The following is a 20,533-nucleotide window of genomic DNA, read 5'->3' as shown; positions in this document are numbered from 1 at the left end:
GGGTCTAATGGGGTGCTAGGCCCAAAAGCTTCATGCTAAGCAGGGTGTTAGACCCATAGAGGGTTGGGCTCACTAGAGAGCCAAACTGAGAAGGGTCGGGCAAGGCAGGAAGTCATGCCCATGAGGGATGGGCGTGCGTTGCCTGGGACTGAGGGTCAGACGAGGGGATCCCAGCATGGGCTCCTGGTGCCTTGTATTTATACTCTAGAGCTATATAAATAAATGAATGGTATGGATCCAGACCAAAGTGTCTAGAGCTATATAAATAAATAAAGGCACCATGTGTGTGTGTGTGTGTGTGTGTGTGTTGAGCCTAAGCTTAGCACGTAGGCTAAAATTTTGATTTTAGAAAATACTGATAAACCTTGATCCATCAGTAGCCCCCCAAGTCTTTGTGATATAAAATACTTAAAAACTTAATTACCTTATATCTTAGATGGGATGATGATTCTTTTTCTTATATAAGTAAAGGAGAATATATCCTGAGGCATGTCGCGGGGAATTTATACATAGAGGTGTGAAATATGATTTGAGAGAATTCTTGGTTTCACCAACAAGAGACATAAAGGAATCCATGGAGAAAACCATACTTAAAAATTTTCTAGGTGATAGAGGAAAACTATATTGGAGGAACCTATACTTAGAAAAATTCTAAAAGGTTGAGGGGAACCCAAAGAAAAACTCATACTTAGAAAATTTCTTAAAAAGTTATGGGTAATTCATATTAAAAAAGCTTATACTTAGAAAAAAAAATTTAAAAAGGGAAACGAACCAATGAAGACACCCGTAAAAAGAAAAATTTCTAAAAGGTGGAGAGAAACACACCCATAATGATGCTCATACTTAGAAAAACTTCTAAGAGGTGGAGGGTATAGATCTATGATGATGCTCATACTTAAGATAGATTTCTAAGATGTTGTGGCTTTCATGCTTATATATGAAAAAAATAATTAAAAGACTGAGGTGAACCTATAGAGAGGAAATCATATACTTGAAATTTTTTTCTAAAAGGCAAAAAGGAACCTATATCCTATAGAAGAGGATCCTGTACTAAGAAAAATCCTAAGACATCGAGGGTTCCATATCCATACTTAGAAAATCTTTTAAGAGATTGAGGGGAATCCGTGGAGGATGAGTTTATACTTAGAAAATTTCTAAGAGATTAGGGGTAACCCCTGAAGGAGTGACGTCTATACTTAGAAAAACTTCTAAGAGATTAAAGGAACTCCCGGAGAAGGAGCTTGTAATTAGAAAAAATTCAAAGTGAATGAGAGATTCCATAGAAGGTGGGTCTATATTTAGAAAACTTTTAGGAGGTCAGGGGTAACTTTTAGAGGGTCATTCTCTGCAACGATATAAGGCTTGCAAGCCCCGTACTAATCCGAGATTATACTAGACAAAGGAAGGCTCATAGCCTTCTAGTCGATGGTGTGGAGGTTAGAAACCCATATCGAAGAGATATCACATTATAGTAGGAGGCTCGTGACTTTGTTGGCGAGGGTGTGGCTTAAAAGCTTACCATTAAAGAAAAATCTCACTCAAGAGTAATAGCATGAGGCTTGGAAAAACCCCACTGAAAAGTGATTGCATTTAAGTATAGAAGGTACGTGGTCTTTTAATTAATAACATGAAGCATGAGAGCCCTTAATTGAAGAATGGTAAGTGAAGTATGAGACTCCTGAGCCCTTAACTGAATGTATGTTTTTTATTATTATTTTGATGTGTTGATGTTGAAAATAAAATTTAGAAAATAAAAAAATATTATTTTAATATATTTTTAAATAAAAAATATTTTAAAAACAATCCATGATACTGTCTTAAACACCCCCCAAGGGACTTCCATGGAACCGTTATAATCAAGCATAAATGGTTCCTTGAAGATCAGATTATCTCCGACAGTGTCACTCACCAATCAGGGCAAAACAACAAAATGGAATTAACCAATGACATGATTCATGCGTTTAACTTTGAGAATGTGCTGCTAATGAAAGTCCAATTAATCAGATGGGAATATTTATTGGAAAGCTGGAAAATATATATATATATATATATATATATATATATATATATCAATCAATGTCATGAGGGCATGATTGCTTACAACCATAATTAAAAAGTTGAAGGGCCCATGATGTTCATGGGAATCTGTTTTCGAGACTGGTACGGCCGTCCTCATTTTAATAGGGACGATGCTTTTTGGAAGAGTTGTAGGTAGCTTAGCATTCTTTATCTCATCCATAACTACAAATTAATTAATTAATCAACCATTAACACCCCTTTTTAGCTCATTTTATTTTATGAGAAATTAGATTAAAATTGACCACATCTTAGGTCTCACCGACGCTTTTCCTTGCACATTTTATATGCTGAAGTTTACTTTTAAAAAAAAATAATATTTTATATATATCAAAATACCTTATTACCCCTAACTCTAATCTATAATTACAGAAAAGCCATACTCCTAAACACCCCCTCTATCTACATATACTTCACATCTTCTTCTTCTTCTTTTTTTCTTCAATTATAAGAGTTATTTGAGCGCGTGAGAGTAATTATTTTTTAAAATATTTTATATTCCAAAATTAAAAGAACTTCAATTTATTATATTTTGCATGTCATAATATAAAATATATGTCAATATTAATATGTAAATTTAACTGTATTTCTCGTTAAGAAAGAAACTAAAACATTAATATAGACCCTCAAAAAAAGATCTCGTTTTTCTATGTTGTATCTTATTGACACTTTGTTTTTAATGGTAAGACTCTAGAAATGCTTCAAAGTAGGTAAAAAAAAGACTAATAAAAATTTAAAATGTAATAAAAACACATAAAAAGCTTATCAAATTATATCCTTGATTTACACACACACACACACAATCCTTTGTTATTGTTTTATGTTAAATTTTACTCCTTTAAACAAAAAGATTCATAATTTTTTTGTTATTTTTTTTAGCTTCGCTACTAATATTAAATTAAAATTACTTTAAGAAAAAACATTTTATAAATTTTATGTGCATGCCTGAATTTTCAATCGAGATACATATCGCATGTAAATAAAATCCAAATATAATAAGATTATATTAAAATTTAATAAATTATTAAATTAGACCTTGGTTATTTTTTTTATAGGGCACCCTTGGTTATTTTTTTAATATTATCTTTGACTCCTTCAAAGAAAAGAATTTATACCTTTTATAAACTCTGCTGAAATCATATATATAAAAAAATCGTTTTCTAAAAGATAAAATAGTTTTTATTTATTTATATTTGTATCTTTAATATTTTCCTTTGATATATTAAAAAAACAAATCTTAAGAAATTTTTTTTTGTAAAAACTATGATGATAATGTAATCATGATAAAATTTAGTGGAGCCTTGAATAAATTCTTATTCACATATATACCTTATATTTGGTTTTATTCAAAATTTATTTACACGTAGTGTTTTATTGATTTTTTTTATTTTCTTAAAAATAATTTGAACATTTTCATAAAACTGCAACACATCTATCAGGAATACTAGTACCTATAAAGTACACAAGTCAATTACCAATACAGTTAGTATATTGAGATTGATATCCACATTAATTAATTAATTAATTATTACCTATAATCCAAACTACGTGGAAAAACAAAACACTGTACAAATCTACTTTGTTTTTCCAATTTTTCACGCATAGTATTTTACTTCTTACTTATTACTTATAATATGAAGCGCGTGAGGTAAATATTCTACAGTCATACTATTTACTTCCTTATATTTTATTCTAGAAGCATAATTTTTTTTAGAGGAAAATATTTAAGGTGAACATTGTCCGGTCATATCGTTCACCCTTTTATATTTTATCATAAATGATATTGTTTATTTTTTTTTAGGTTTGTTATAAATTTTGGGGGAAAAAAATATTAAACCCGGCCGAGTTCATGGTCCGGATTCATCCTAAATAAACTAAAGCATATAGGGGTAAATACTGTGCAGACACACTGTTCACTCCCTCATGTTTTACTATGAACAACACTGGTCATTGTTTTTTTTAAAAAGTTTTTTTTATAATTTTAAGGGAAAAGTATGTGAGGGAAACATTGTGTACCCGCACTGTTCACCCCCTCATGAACAACATTATTTATATATTTTTTTAGATTTGCTATAAATTTAAGGGAAAAAAATATTAAACCCGATTGAGTTTATAGTCCGGGTTCACTCACAAGTTTTATTATGGACGACATTATTCATGTTTTTTTGTTTAAGAAAAAATATTTTCTTTTTTTGTTTCTATTTTTAAAAAAATTAATCTTAATCTTAATCTTATTTATATTTAGATTAATATCCCTTCTCTTTTTTATGTTATTTAAAAAGTTTATTTGAAATGAAGATTATTTTTTAATTATACATTTAATTTTTGAGGAGGTTTATCTATTAATCTATATTTTTTATATAAATAAACTTTATTTTTAAAAATAAAAATAATTATTTTTAAATAAAATTTTAATATATGCAGCCTTACGTATTCTTTTTCCCATTACTAGAAGGCCTGTAAAAGTGACTGTAAACCCAGTAGCAACTCAAGGCAGGCCCTTTTAACTGTGGCTACGAGCTACGCCTAGGATTGAGGCCTAAGGAGGGCTCCATAATAGGGTCATAGCCTGACCTCCTCAGGGCAGAATCTGAGTGTGGGCTTTGGGCCATGAACGAGAATTACATTTAACTTCTTGATTTTCATTTCTTTTTTGCCAACTGAACGAATTGGAGGGCTGCATGTTGTGCAACTCAAGGAACGTTACTTGATCTTCCGGTGACCAGAGCATCATAAAAAATATATATAAATAAGTTTAAAGGTAGCCAAATTTATTTTTAACTCAATTACAAGATAATTTTTTTAAAATATTTTTCACTTGAAAATATATTAAATAAATTTATTGAATGTTTATACATCAAAATAATCTAAAAACATAAAAAAAAAAATTAATTTAAAGTAAAGATAAAAATAAAAAATATTCAAATTAAAAAAAACACAGCTTTTAATCCATGAATTCAAGCTCAAATTCTCTTACAGCTAAATTTGCGCCAGAACCCATCACCAGGGTCCTTCTCAGTTAATCTCAAAACGTTCCCAATATAAACTCCCATAGAGCAAGTCCCTACAGCAACTAAAACTGGCGCAGGAACAAAATCCTGACCTCGTCTTGCCACCTTGAGGCGGAAGAGCATATGTTTGTGCACAGTGCCATGTAACACATCGTCACAAAATATATGGTAACCAGTAATTTTCCTTTAAAAGGCTTCAAGTCCCTTTTGAGTGCTAAAATCTTAATACGGGACTCGATAATATTATATTAATTAATTTTCAACCTGTACCAAAATCCAACCATCCAGACATACACGTGGATGTTCTGGCTTTAGCTTTGAAACAAATCTGGGTCATAAAAATAATTTTACTTACATATACCCAATGTATATCTGTCAACATGAATTCCTTGAGACTTCATCTTTCTTACCTTTTTATTCAATTTCAGGTGAATGTTCATCCTCTGGCCTGTAATACACAACATCTTCTCCTCGGCATGTCATATTTGGAGTAAAAGAGTTTACAACCTGAAAACGCGAACCGAACTCGTGTTAAATATTGAATATCCTCGGGCAGTTTATAAGGTTAAGAAACTTAGAAAAGTTGGTTGGCATTGCCCTTAGGAATATTCCAATCAACAAGACAACAGTAGAATGACAGTTTCTCCATACACATGTACCACAGAATGGGAAACATAGCGGTACATAACACTCACAGCAAAGTAGATGAATAATGTAAAGATGAATGAAAAATCATGCAATTGGATATATCAACATATCTAGATGAATAGTGTAGAGATGAATGAGATCAACTAAGCAAACTTATATTGAACATTCAAAGCATCAAAGGGCCATAAATTTTAGTTGTTGACATGCATTACAACTTAACAAAACTCTTGGAAGCTCCTCCTAAACTAAAGTATTGAAAAAAGGGAAAAAAAATACAGATATGGTGAAATCTAATGGTTCGTTGGTAAACTAGTTATTTTAAAAAGAAATTTACACCAACACGACTCACCTTCAAAGATGAGATGCTGAGGACAGATGCAATTGCTGAAGAAATCTTAACTTAAGTAGATGCTGAACTTGCAGCACAAGAAACTGGCGTACTTCCTTCATTTACAGGGCTCTCTATGTGAGTCTCAGCATTATTCTGGTTGCTCCTCTCAGCAGCTGGACGATCAGTCCAATGAGTTGATACAGAAACTTGGTTGGCTCCACTGTTATCTCTGGTTTCAAGGCGCTCCATCATACGAGATACAGTTGCAATTCCTGCATTTACATCTCTTCGAACTTCAGAGCCAAGATCAGACACTGAACTGTTACGAGAAAACAGCCTATCCTTCCACCCTCTTGTACTTCTTGAAATTGACTCTTTATACCTTTCAGGACAGCAAATGTTGACAGTAAATTAGTAACTAATAAATAATAATGTACTAAATCTGAAACAAAGGATTACTAGAAAATAATGTTCACTTTATTATATATTTTACCTCATTGAAACTGCATTAAGCCTAGATTTCAGGGAGACTGAAAATGACTGGAATTCTGATGGCCCTGCTCTATCTTGATTTGGCGGTGCAGACTGACTAGAAGTGCTCCTGCCAAAACCAAAAAAGAAAAAAAGAGGACAAAATAATTAATTCATGCATGTTTATATTGCAAATAAAAGTGCATGAAAAATCTTGTGCATACAAAAAACATTAATCACAAATAGATTATGAAAGAAAATCATCGATACCGGTTATTAAAGGAAAGTCCTTGGCGCATCACTGTGGATCCAGATGCAGAGGAACTTTGATCAGTTAAAATAGGAGGCAATTGTAAGGTTTGTTGCGATGGTTCATCCTCAACAGAAGTGAGTGGTGTGGATGGGCTAGCTACAGAGCCTGCTGCTGGTTCATTTTCCCTGCCCAGCTGAGACAGAGAGGATGAAACATGACCAGAAGGCTGTGCACCAGGATGAGTAGAAAATACCAAGAAGTGTGGACGACCATGGGGAGATGACCTGTTTCTCTGCCCTCCCCCCCTGCCAAAGTGGCCGGTCCTTCCCATAGCAGCAGCAGCAGCCAGGTGCTGGATTATACGCTCCTCAAGTTCAGAATCACTTACACCAACTGGTAGCTGTATCACAATGCAAAAATAATGTCAAATTGATCTCCAGAAAATTAACTTGTAATGTCTTAACCAAACAGTAACAAACACAGGACTTCAGCAATGATAGAAAACAGACATGCTGCAATTCGAAATCCCCAAGCGTAGGATGATGAAAAATAGTAGCATTTCTTGATGGAGCAGCTCTGATTTTCCTCTCCCGTTCTACAGCCTCAAACAATTCTTGACTGCCACAATATGAACATGACTCAGAAATGTAATTGAACAAAGAATCACTGAGAAAATATCAAAAGCATTAACAAGCAAAACCAACCTGGTGGGATCTTTAAGACTGATGGATCGCAAACACATTGGACACTCAGAGCTTCTCTGACACCTACAATTCACAATTAGTTAAAGTTTTACGATTCATTCTTCTTTTTTTAACTCAGCTATCACACCGCAATGATTTACATCAGTTAAACATTGATAACTAGTCCCATTGTGCAGATGAAACTAGGTACCACTCTCACAGTTTTTATTTCTTAATGAACTAATTAGCAATCAATTGCAAACTATATATGAAAATCGATTTGTGGGTGGGGGGGTTGTCTAGCTGAGGTAAAACAGTCACCACGAACTTGGACAGTCAGGTAGTGATGAAACACCATCTATTTTGGAATCAAGATTTACTTGAGTTGAGTTGTAGGAAGGCAGGTACCACTGACTTGTCAACAGAGTTAGCAATGCTAGAAATACAGATCAAATGCTGACCAAAAACAAATCAATTCTTTATATTCTCTGTATGGATGTGAACAAGAATGCATAAGAAAATACAACTCCAACAAAGTCTTCACCAAAAAAAAAACCAAAAAATAAAAGAGAACTGCACATGTAAAACCAGTAGATGACAGTGGCAAACAACAGCAGCAATACAGCGCAACCAGAGAATAGTATAAATTCTTTCACCATTTCTTATATAGCACAAGGAGCCAAGACAATACCATGTAGTCAAATCAAAGTTAAATGTATTTAGAGATTCATCTCAGGAAAAATAATTAGTAGATCTTTGTAGTTTCCAAATCACTAATAACCCCTCTCCAAATCTCTAAGTACATTCCACAAATTCCAATATATGTCCTTAGAACTATCTCGAAGAAACCTACCACTGAGCCAGCTATAAGCATCAATTCAAATGTCAAATACAAGTTGAAACTTAAAAAGAAAGGAAAACCACACCAAGCGAGCAAATATGTTTTGAAAAAGTCAGAAGAATCAGAAAGGAAAAAGGGAAGAAAGAATTGATTGAAACACATAGCACTATACCATTCAAGGATACACTGAAGATGGAACTCATGCTTGCAATTAGTGACCTGCAAAGCAAGAGATAAAACAGAATTAGGCAACAAAATATGCATTCAATATATAAATAAAAAAAGCTTTATAGAAATTCCATGTGTAAATGTAGGTTAAAGAGGAGGCAAATGGAACAAATATGACAAATTATTACCGTTGAGGGATCACTTTCACAAAAATCTTCGAGGCAAATGCTACATGCATCATCACATGATTCCTGGATCCCCCCTTCCACAAATGCCGCAGCTGATGTCATATGAACTTCAGGTTTCTTTGCTTCATCCACCTCCAGAACCTTTAAAACACCGAAACCCAGAAAATTCAAAACCGTTACAGCCTACTAAATCATTCAACACACAAGTGAGACAAGTCAAATATACTGTTTATAGGATTTTTAAAATGCCGCTTCTATGCCAAAGAGCACAGGCAATGACATTGCCAAACAGTTGAGAATCGTTAACTCCTTACATCAATAAGAAAACTCCAACACGTATTACATGTTGAAGTGATTAGAAAACCAACAAAGCCTGTTGAATTCATAAATTCTCACCCCAATCCAGATAGCCAAATTCCCCACTAGCTGGGCTTATCTACCAGAATCAGCACCACATAGAATAGAGCTAAATCAATAGTGAAACGTATTCCAAACCCAAACAAGGCTCAACAAGAATTCAGCGACACAAAGAATTAAGCATCCATGCTGTATTTTTTATAACCATTTGTTATTCATGTTATTTTCATTTACATGATAACTACAAGCAGCTCATATGCATATTTCATTTCAAAACCAGAAAAAACAAAATCATATCATTAGCTAGAATCATGGACATACAAATGAAACCCAGAAGAGAACTTGATCAATACAATCAAAAGATTCAAACTTTATACACCAGTCAAATCAATTCAAGAATTCCAACAGAAAATGAAAACAAAAATCCAATTAAGCTTCAAAAGGAGAAAAAAGAAAGAAAATAAAGCTTGGATTTTTTTTCTTTACCTCCATAGAGAAATTTGAAATGGTCCAAATAAAGGGTCAAGAAGGAAATCAACAAATGTTGATGAAATGATAAAGATTATTACAGTATTATGGATCCATGAAAGAAACCCTAGAATTCAGGGAAGGACTATGACGATGAAAAAGAGGAATGAGAAAGAGAAGACATGGTCAGGCCACCTTTAATGTTTCCATTTAGTAATTGCTTTAATGTTTTCCAATTATATAATTTATTTTATTAAGAAAAATTATGTGTTGGAAAACTAAGCCGCAACCAGATGACAGTCTTTGTTTTTGTGGAGCCATCGTCTTCATATATATATTTTAAAAATACTCTCAAAAAATCAAGAGAGTTCTTTCTTTCACACTCTCTTGTATAATCTCATCTCATAAAAGTATTCTTTGCCAAGAAAGACCCCACTTTTTTTTTTTTTTCTTGGATACATGCTTGTATTTCTATGCAAGTGGGAGGCCAAAAAATGGAATATTTGTTGCAGTTCTTACCTCTTCTAATCATTGTCATAATCATAGTCTATTTTTTAATAGAGAGTACAGAAAGATAATTGATCGATATAGCTTTGTGATATTCTTTTCTGCCTGTAGAAGATGTTCTTTGCTGTATGTCAAAGGTGCAGTGAGTTTCCATTTATCATGACATTGATGAGTAGAGCTTCCATTCGGTATCTGCCCTAGCATTCTTCATTTCACGATCACCAGATAAAATCTTTTCTTATTTTTCAAATATAAGGAGCATCTATATTAAATTTAATCTCATTTTATATCCACAGATGATCCTACAAGCAATAAGTTAATCACACAAAAATGATTAAAAATGCTTGCTCGGAACAAAAAATCAACAATACCTACTGGGTTCTAAAGGGATATTAAGGGGGTATTTGAGTTTGCGGTTGGACCGTGTTGTTGAAAATTTTTAAATATTTTTTTAATATCAAATTAATTATTTTATGTGTTTTTAAATTATTTTAATACACTAATATAAAAGATAAAATTTATAAAATAAAAATAATATAATTTTAATATAATTTTAAATAAAACAACATTTATAATAATATCAAATAAATAGTAAATCGGTGGCTGGTTGGTGGGTCAACAACCTGTACCGCGGGGCGGAGGCATTCTTTTCAACTGAATAATTTAAACCCATGGCCGATCCGAAGTCACAAATGACATGAGGACAAGTCCTTTGTTCATCCAACGCCGGGCGAGGACTGCAATATACCGTTTGGTGTTGTGTTTGCAATAAGTTTTATTAAAATTTTATTATTTTAGATTATTTTTTATATTTTTATATTATTTTGATGAGTTAATATCAAAAATAATTTTTAAAATATAAAAAATATATTATTTTAATATATTTTCTAGTAAAAAAAACACATTAAAAAGTAATTATTACCGCACCTCAAAATACCTCTAAAAATAAATACTCCTGCAAAAAGACAATAAGAAAATCGAAAGAAACAAATGTAAGCTGTGGTTGTTTATGGTAATGGTAATCAAGACATACCTATATTAGTATTGGTCATCACAGAACCAAATCTCCACCGGATTTCCCTCTAAATTTGGTTAGTTTCAGGTTTCCTGTCTTCCCTGTCCGTGTTATAGGATCCAATAAACAAATGTTGCAGGGCAACTGATAACATTTGTTGAGATTGACCAGACAGCTGACTTGGTTTGGCTATTCCTTTCTATTGAAAAAGAGTCAGCTGTCTGCGCGAGTCACCTTCTTCCAGGCTCCGCTGGACGACACGGCATTCTCGTTCAAATATAGGCCGGCCGTCCTTGTGATGGTTCCCAAGGATCCAATATGATACCACTTAGGTCTACGTTGCCACGACATTGTTCTATGTGTTATCTTTTAATTCCTTTCATTTTCTCTTCTAATGGGAAGGAAAGAGAGCAGGATATAGAAAAAAATAATAATTGAAATCTCTTGTTAATTGATCATCATAATCAATAACATTCACCCAAATTAAAATCCAAACTAAACCAGCAAGGATGAGTTATGTTTTCTTTCTTTCTATTTGGAGTTGCAGAGAAAAAAGAGGGAAATTGAGAGGATTTTCATTGGTTTTTTTCATCAATTTCTATTATTTAGGGATAAATTAAAAAAATATATATTCATCATCCATGTTTTTTTTTCCTCCATAGTTTCAGATCCACTACTGTATTAATTATTTGAGTCTATACTTTCTTTTGCCTGTTTCATTTAATGTAATATGATATGGATGTGTTATTCGGATACACTCCCTATCTTAAATATTAGTAACATTATCTATTGTTTTTAGGAAAAAAAAAAAACACACACACACACACTATATAAAGAAAATTAGAGGCCATCAATGTTTTCTTATATATTACGAGATATTTCACTGTGGATATATACAAATAATATTTTTTTTATGGTCTCAAAATATTTTTTTTTCACTTTGATACCTCTATATGTTTTTCTTTTAATTTGGCCCTTTAATGTTGTGTTTCTTTAGGATTGGTTATGGTGATTTGTTTTTATGCATGCATATGGAAGCCTCGTAGTATCGTGTGGGAGCTGGTGCGTGCACTGCATAAGCTAGTGTGTGGGAGCTATCCACCACAAACAAACAACGCATAAGGTTAATTGCAATGGCCAAACATGGCCTTCCATCATTGCGTTGGATTCACCACAATGAGAACTTCCTAATGAGGCAACACACATGCTATTTTGAAGAGCATGGCAACCTGATTTTTTTTTCTCCTCCCCTCCCTTTTCTCTCTCTCATTTCCTTGAGATTCACGCTGCTCTGCCAAAAATAAAAGGTGTCATTCTAATTTTTTTAGATTTGGTTCTTATTCTTTTTACTGCTATCTTTTGCTTTTGAACCCATTTTTGAATCGATATATAATTTTTAGTTTCATCCCTCAACATTTGGTTTGATTTAGTTTTTATATCAAATTTGATCAGTACTTTTTTTATTGCAATTTTTTTATTTTTTTTTTCAATTTCATCTCTTAATATTTTGTTATTTCTTATTAAAAAAATTTGGTTCTTGTTATTTTCATATAATAATAAAAATAGATACACAAATAAAAAGTTGACGTAGAGTTGTATAAAAAAATGTTACAACCTTTGGAAGATGGCAGCATACAGTAGAATCAGTCAATTCCAAATTCATCAAACCAGCCCATCATCTAGTTGTTCTTAAGCTCAGAATTGCTATGATCAATTTTTTTCCGAACCAACCCATCATCTAGTTGTCTGATTGACCACTTCCACCTAGATTATTTCTGAAGGAAAGGAAAACATCAAGCATGAATGAGGACACATGAAGAAGAAATGCATGAATGCAGGAGAAGGCAAGAATGGAAAATGAGGACGAACCGAGCAATAAATTTCACAAAGCTAATTTATAATCTTAAGAAAAAAAAGGCATAAAAACAATCTCGCCTCTGCAATGGAGACTGCATGAAGCTAGCAGAGACCAAGCATGCTCGTTGACCAGAAATGCACAATCCAAACAAATTGTAGAGGTAATGAACGAGCGGAAAAGCCAACATGCAAAAAAAAAAAACATGAATTCAGGAAAATGATAAGAGAACTAAAAGCATAGAGAGACAACAACATCAAAAAAGAAATAAAAGAAAAGAGAAACTCGAGGAACAACACTTCAAAACTGAAAAAAACACAACAATTATCAGTCAAAGTTCATTATAAGCAAATAAACAATTAAAAGAAAAGCTAAAACCGTCCCATAGTGTTTTCACCGTGGATTTGCCTTTGTCTGCTGTGAATTTTAATAGTGAAATGATAATTAATTTTACATTTAAAAAAACTCTCATATTCCTGCCTTACAGGGGTAGAATGATATTTTTGTTTTATTTAGTTGTCATTTGAGAATTATTGAAGGGTTTTAGTGTCCTTTTCTCGTATTGATGCACAACAAAGTCACATTAATACCCTTAAAAGCAAAAAATCATTATTAATCTAAGAACAAGGGGCTTTACAGGTAGTTAACCTTTTGATTTACGGTTAAATGATAAATTTACCTTCGCATGAAAAACATTAAGCCATTGACACAGGGGTGATTGCGTCTTTTCACTAATGTTTGTTTTGATGATTATTGGATTGGTCAAAGGTGATAACACAATTTATCATTTAAATATTAATTTTTAAATTGGAAAAGCTATTGTCTTGCACGCGCTAGTGTGTGGGAGACGCCACGCTTTTGGAGTGGCACATGCAGCACATCCTGATGGTTAAAAATATGATTCTGCCATATAGTTTTGTTCGTCTTCGTGTCGTTTTCTTGTAAAGGTGGCGCATGTCACTAAAAAATAGCTTGTTTATCGCTGGTGGTCCTTTCTGTCTTTTCCCCTTCATTTCTCTCTCCTACTAGCAAAAAAGTAAATTCATCCCTTATTGTTGTTTATTTTAGTCATTTAGAGTCCATCCTCTTAGTTTTGATTGTTTATTTTAGTCATTTTCTCTTTTTTTTAAACTTTTACATGTTTTCAATTTGATCTCTCAAATCTAATTTGTATATATAATATTTTTCGATTCGGTCTTTCTACTTTTGATTTTTTTTTTCTTAGTTCTTTTGTCAAAGTTTTGATAGTTTTCAATTTTATCCTTCAAATCAAGTTCTTAATTGTTTTCTAATAATAATAATATTTATTTCAATTTGGTCTTTTTTTATTTCTTATTATTTTCTTTTCCCTTTTGTCAAAGTTCTTATGGTTTTTAAATTTATCATTCAAATCAAGTTTATGATTTTTGTTATTTCAATAATAATAATAATAATAGTTGAGATAATAATAATAATAATAATGATAATTATAGTAGTTGTAGTAATAATAATAGTACTAGTAATAGTAATAATGATACTAACAATATTACTAATAATAGTACTAATAGTGATAATAATGTTAATAATATTGATAATAATATTAGTTTATTATAATAGCAATAATGGTGATGATGGTGATAATAATATTAATAATAGTAATGATTATGATAGTAGTAGTAGTAATAATAATAATAATAATAATGGTGATAATGGTAATGATAATAATAATAATTAAAATAATAATAATAGTAATGATAAAACCAATAATAATACTGCTAATAGTGATAATAATTGTAGTAATAATAGTATTTTTTTTTATAGCAATAATAGTTGCAACGATAATAATAATTGTGATAAATTTTTTAATAATGATAATAATTGTGATGGTAGTTGTAGTACTATTACTAATAATAATGGTAATTGTAATAATAATAATGATAGTAATAATAGTAATTAATGATAATATTAATATTAGTAGAATAATAATAATAATAATAATAATAATAATAGTAATAATAATAATAATAGTAATGGTAATAATAATAATTTATTAAGATAATAATGGTGGGAGTGATAGTAGTAGCAGCAACAATAATAATAATAATGATGATGGTGATAGTTTATTAGGGTGGTTGTGATATCAATAACTATGATGATAATATAAATAATAATAATAATAATATAAAAAATAATTAAAATAATAATAATGATATTATCAATAATGACAAAGATAATAATAATAATAATAATAATATTAGTATTAAAACTACTGATAGTAATAATAATAGTAATAATAGTGATAATAATAGTTGTGGTGGGAATGATAATAATAATAATAATAATAATATTAAAAAGAAAGGAAGAGAAGTTTAATCGACCCTAAAATTAAGAAGTGAAATCAAATGGAAGAAGAAAGCAATTACCTTTTGTTTAGCCATAGTTGTGAGCTTCATATCATGCTAAATGCTTGTGAACTTAGCACCTCCTTTCATCTTTCGATCTTGCTTTTACCGACATCCGTTCCCCCTTTCATACAAAAAAATATCCATCCCTAAAAGTCTTTGCTAAGTGACAGCTGAGAAAAACAATGCAGAAAAAGGATGAACAACCCAGGAAATCGATATTCCAAGAAAGAAGAAATCAGAACCAAGAAAAGGGAAGGGGACTCGTCTCGTTAGAATTCAACTGGATGCCAAAAATCCTTGAAACAAAAACCATGAATAAGTTGTAATCAGCCTATAAGAAAGAAGCCAAATAGTGAATATGTCTTTAAATGTCCAATTATGTCCAAAATGTCTTTAAATTTTAATATTTTCCTTTTTATTAAAAGGAAATGGTTTTAAAAATGCCAAATGCCTTAATTTTAGGTATTTTATAATATTTTATTTAACATGAAAGGGGTTATTGTAGTTTATACTTTGTAATGTGTTCATAATAAAACGTTGTAGTTCATTAGAAGAAGAAGAAGAAAAGAGACTTTTTACTGTTCATTATATGCTGATATATTGGAAATTTGAAATATCTCAATATTATGAATATGATATACATGTTTGGATTTATGATCTTATGATTGATTGGCTAATGACCCATTTAATATTCAAAAGTATATAATCAATAGTGTTTGATTACACAATGCTATTTTATAATTTTAGTGTGTTTGAGAAAGTGGTTGTGCTTGCTTTTCAAATTGTTTTTCACTCAGAAATGCATCAAAATAATGTTTTTTTATTTTTAAAAAATTATTTTTGATATTAGCACATCAAAACGATTCAAAAACACTAAAAAAATATTAATTTTAAGCAAAATAAAATTTCAAAATTTTTGGGAACGCGGGTTGGACCGCGTTCCCAAATGGTCCCTTAGAAATATCCAAATTAACATAATATTAAGTATATCTAGTGATGAAGTCATGAAAAAAATTCACATGAAAATTGGGTGTTGCAATCCTAAATCAAAACATGTGGGCTTGGTTTTTGGGCTTCATTATAGTTTTGATCGTTTTTGAAAAAATAAGTTCCTTGTAAAATGAGAAACTCTCTAATTTTTAAGTGAATTGTTTTACGAGATAAATAATGTATGTGAAAATTAAAAGGAGATGAAAGTCTAGAGAAATGTTGAGTTTAAGGAAATTATGACTTGTTGTGTTTACCTGATGATCGAAGATATTTATAGGTCTTGTTCATGTCATCACATCTTGGAATGTGAGAGTTTCATGATAATTGTTTGGCCTTATTGGTGAAAAAGTTGGTGATTATCAATAACACATTGACTAGAAATAGTCATTGGTCGAGAAAGGAGGTGTCTAATTACTTAGAAAGTGGTGTGTGTTTGCACTATCAACCATTAGCTAGAAAATATGGTGTGAGCCTTATTTAAAAGTTTGTACTTGCAAATAATCTATTAATAAAACATACAAATGTTTGTGTGCATAAACGGTGCATGATGTTGTGTTCTAACTCAACAAAAATATCCAATGTATGCATATGGTGAGAAGGAGAGAAAAAAAAGTAGATGTTTGGGCCTTGGCCCAAATGGTGTGGCATTATTGTTGTCATGTTGTTTGGCTTTAGCCCATTTTTTTTGTATGTAAAATATGCACAAATCTAAGTCTTTTAAACAAATGTGTTTGAAATACTTAACTAGCAGAAGTGGGAAAAAATACATATAGTATAAATGTTACCCATTATGGTTATATATACATGAAAATGTTACCTCTTTGAGTATTATAAGTATGTCTGTATGAGGGTTTTGCTCATAACTTTGGTAACATTAGTCACAAAGACTTGGAGAACAATCTTTGATCTTTTAGGAGACATATGGTCACAGAAACCTGGAGAATGACCCTTGATTTTTTTGGAGACAAATAGTTCTGGGGACCTATAAAGGGATCTTTGATCCTTTTAGAGACAAATAGTCATAAGGACCTGAAGAGGGATCTTTGGTTAATTTAAAAGTATTAGAAACACTTATAAAGATATAATTGGAGATACAGAGATCTAACTTGGAGATTTTCATCGAGACATGTTTGGAGATTTTAATGGAGAATGTTTTATGGAGATATTAGAGATATAAAGAAAAAATTATTTTTTTTTTATTAAAGATTTCAAATGATGGAGATATGATTCCTGAAGATAATTTGGAGATTATATGATCTTAGGTAGATCATCAAATATGTAGACTTATTTATTTCATGCTCGGTTTTGTTTTTTGCTTTCATAAACTACTAAAAATAACCTCTAGCGATCAATCTTTCTATTTTTTTTTTTTGCAAGGCATGGTATTCTTTGTTATCATGCCTAAGGTCACAATGAGAAAAGAAGAACTTATTAGCTTTTCTTATGTTCCTGTAACTTTTCATGGATAAAGGATATTGTAAAAAAATAATCTTTCAGACAGCAGTTAGCACCCTAGTCTATATGGTGGTCAAAAGAGGTAGTCAAGAGCTCATGGAATGTCAGGCGATCATGAATGTGTTCCTTCTTTTTTTTTTTTTTTATAAACTTTGGTTAAAGATTGATGATGTTAGAGAGACTCTAGTAGGTGAAAATATAGGTGATATTGTTTAGTTATGCTGGTTTCTTCCACCCCAAAAATAGTTTTTTATAACCTATTTAAATCTAAGGAAATTTCTTTCAAGAAAAATGTATAACCTTTTCCATATAAAATGGTTATATACTCAACTAATATGATCTTCTATGATGATGGATTCAATGAGTCTTTTCAAGTTGAGCATTTCTTTATTAAAATTTTAAATATAAGCTCTAGTGCTCTCATCTTCTCGTTTTGTGATGAAGAAAATCTTGATGGTGTTTTTTAGTTGGAATGCTTATGCTAAAAAGAAAGATGAGTTTGGAACTGAGATCACAAAAAATAAGGATATAGTCAGGCTTTAGGCTATGGTACCAAACTCACGTAGGCCCACAAAGCATTGTTAGAAAAAATTTACACGTTACATCACTATTTTATATGACAAACTCAATGACGTTTCTCATATTTTATATGTGTTCTTGAAGGTCTGTGAGTGTTTTGTAGTTATCTAAGCTTGCTTTTACGGAGACATGATCTTTCAAGAATCGAGTATAAAGTATTATATGACTAAGTGAAGATTCTCCCACTTAATGGGGGCTATGTTCAGGGGCTTGTAGAGTCATGGATTTCATCCCATGCCTAGTTTTTTTTTTTTTTTTATGAGGGGTACATGAATGAGACTCATATGAAGATTGATGGAGATTAAATCCTTGTTAAGTGCGTCTTATATGAGAATAATGGGTGTAGCTTTGCTGAGTGTAGAAGTGTGAGAGTTACTCATTTACATGTCATTATGCCTTGTCTTTTAAGGGAATCAGAGTCTTTTTTAGACACTTAGTGATGTATGCATAGGAGATCATTCTCGTGTAAGAGGGAGAGTGTGAAGATGCAAGTGTGGTTGTATTTCCGCTATAACATCATTGAGCATCTACACCTGATGAGAGAGTTATTGGATACTTCGGGGAGCTAGATTCCCTATTAAAGGGAGATCAATTACTCTCCCTTATCATGATGTTTTGTTAGTCATGGGAAGTGTTTTGGTGAGTAGTGAAAGAGAATGAACTGGATTTTTGTTCAATTCTAACAGACGGTGCTACTAATGAAGTCGTGAAAAAACTTCACATAAAATTGTGCTTTTCACGAGCAACAATCCTGGGCATGTGTGAGAATAAGTTCCTTATAAAATTGTGTTTTTGAGTATAGGTTTGGTGTTTGAGCTTGGTTATAGGTTTGATCATTCCTAAAAGAATAAGTTCCTTATAAAATAAAAGACTCTCTAATGCTTAAGTTAATAGGTGTATGAGAGAAATAATACATGAGAAAATTAAGCGAGAATGCAAGTCTATATAAGTGTTGAGTTTGAGAAAATTATGATTTGTTGTGTTTACTTGGTGACGCAATGTGTTTATAGACCTTGGTCATGTCATCTCGCATCGAGACATGAAGGGTTGCACGATAATTGATTGGTAAAAAGTTTGGTGTTCACTATTGGTTGTAGTGTTTATCCCTTCATTGGTGAAGAAATTGGTGATTGTTAGTGATATGTTAGTTAGAAATAATCATTGGTCGAGAAAAGAGATGTCTAATTGCATAGAATATGAAGCGTGTTTGTACTATTGACCATTGGCTAAAAAATATGGTGTCAGTTGTGCATAAAGGTTTGTACTTACAAAGAACCTGTCATTAAAAGCATAAAAAAATTTATGTGTATGGGCGATGCACGATGCTGTATTTTAACTCCTTGTAACTTAGCAAAAATGTTTAGTGTGTTTGTATAGAGAAAAAAAAAAGAGTGAGAAAATAGCCTTTTAGGTCATGGCCCAAATAGTATAGCATTGGTGTTGGCCCAAACAACGTGGTGTTGTTGTTTGGGTCATGGTCTAAAGGACTTTTTTTTTTTTAAATATATGCACCGTACACTATTAAAAACTTTTAATATATCATCATATATATAAAAATGAACAATTTAAGTCCCTCTACTCCACATTTTAATGAATTGTAACAATTTACAATGAGGAAATAAATCATAACATGAAGAATTGCAATTCCTGTAGAAATCAACCTTGTAGAACAATTGGTCATTTTTTTCATCGCCACTACTTACCATCTCATTCCTCCTCATAAAGAACTATCTCTACCCCTATTTAAAGAGTTGAGTTGTTAGTTGAGATTTTAAAAATAGTTTTATATTATTTTTTAATATATCTCTTCAAGTTTGCATATATTCACCATTACTTTATGTTTAATTTTTAAAATTTAATAAAATAAAATAAAATATTGAGATTTAAATTTATAATTGTTTGGTCATTTAATTTTTTATGCTATATTAAAAATTATTTGTATCTAAAAATTTAAATTATAAAAAATATTCTAAAAATAATTTTATATTATTATCTGACCATCTAAAATAAAGGGTGTCATCATTGGCAAATTGCCAATGTCGTTGTTGATCATCAAAAATTAAACTGCAAGTTAAAGCTCACCATCCCGTTCTTGATATCCTCATCCATTTCATCCAGAATCGATCTTCCCATCATGGCCATACCTTTGTGATTAGCAGATAGCTTTGACTACATTAAGATTCTTGTATTTGTTTCTATGGCGAAAGGCTGGGAAAAACCCGAAGCAAGACGATCAGTGAAGAGAATATCTTC

General features: G+C 31.5%; 1 protein-coding gene across 1 annotated transcript; it reads right to left on the bottom strand.

The window, feature by feature from the left end:
* Positions 1 to 5,266: 5,266 nt before the first annotated feature.
* Positions 5,267 to 9,762, bottom strand: LOC7479486 (E3 ubiquitin-protein ligase RHF2A). Its single transcript, XM_002309227.4, has 9 exons — positions 9,514 to 9,762; positions 8,671 to 8,811; positions 8,487 to 8,533; positions 7,495 to 7,557; positions 7,300 to 7,408; positions 6,808 to 7,190; positions 6,560 to 6,667; positions 6,085 to 6,448; positions 5,267 to 5,594 (listed from the first exon to the last, which is right to left on the bottom strand). Exons 1-8 carry the CDS (start codon positions 9,517 to 9,519, stop codon positions 6,136 to 6,138), a joined length of 1,170 nt encoding a protein of 389 aa, XP_002309263.1. The 5' UTR covers positions 9,520 to 9,762; the 3' UTR covers positions 5,267 to 5,594; positions 6,085 to 6,135.
* Between the last annotated feature and the right edge of the window lie 10,771 nt (positions 9,763 to 20,533).

Source organism: Populus trichocarpa, chromosome 6 (genome assembly GCF_000002775.5).
Source record: "Populus trichocarpa isolate Nisqually-1 chromosome 6, P.trichocarpa_v4.1, whole genome shotgun sequence".
Classification (NCBI taxonomy): domain Eukaryota; kingdom Viridiplantae; phylum Streptophyta; class Magnoliopsida; order Malpighiales; family Salicaceae; genus Populus; species Populus trichocarpa.
The sequence above is the reverse complement of the archived record's forward strand: the minus strand, read 5'-3'. Positions and strand labels throughout refer to the sequence as shown.

Excerpts from the sequence above, each read along its gene's own strand:
- LOC7479486 (XM_002309227.4), bottom strand. Across the intron at positions 8,534-8,670 it reads GTGAAAGTGATCCCTCAACG|GTCACTAATTGCAAGCATGA; the intron begins GTAATAATTTGT and ends CTTGCTTTGCAG. Across the intron at positions 7,191-7,299 it reads GGGATTTCGAATTGCAGCAT|CTACCAGTTGGTGTAAGTGA; the intron begins GTCTGTTTTCTA and ends ATTGTGATACAG.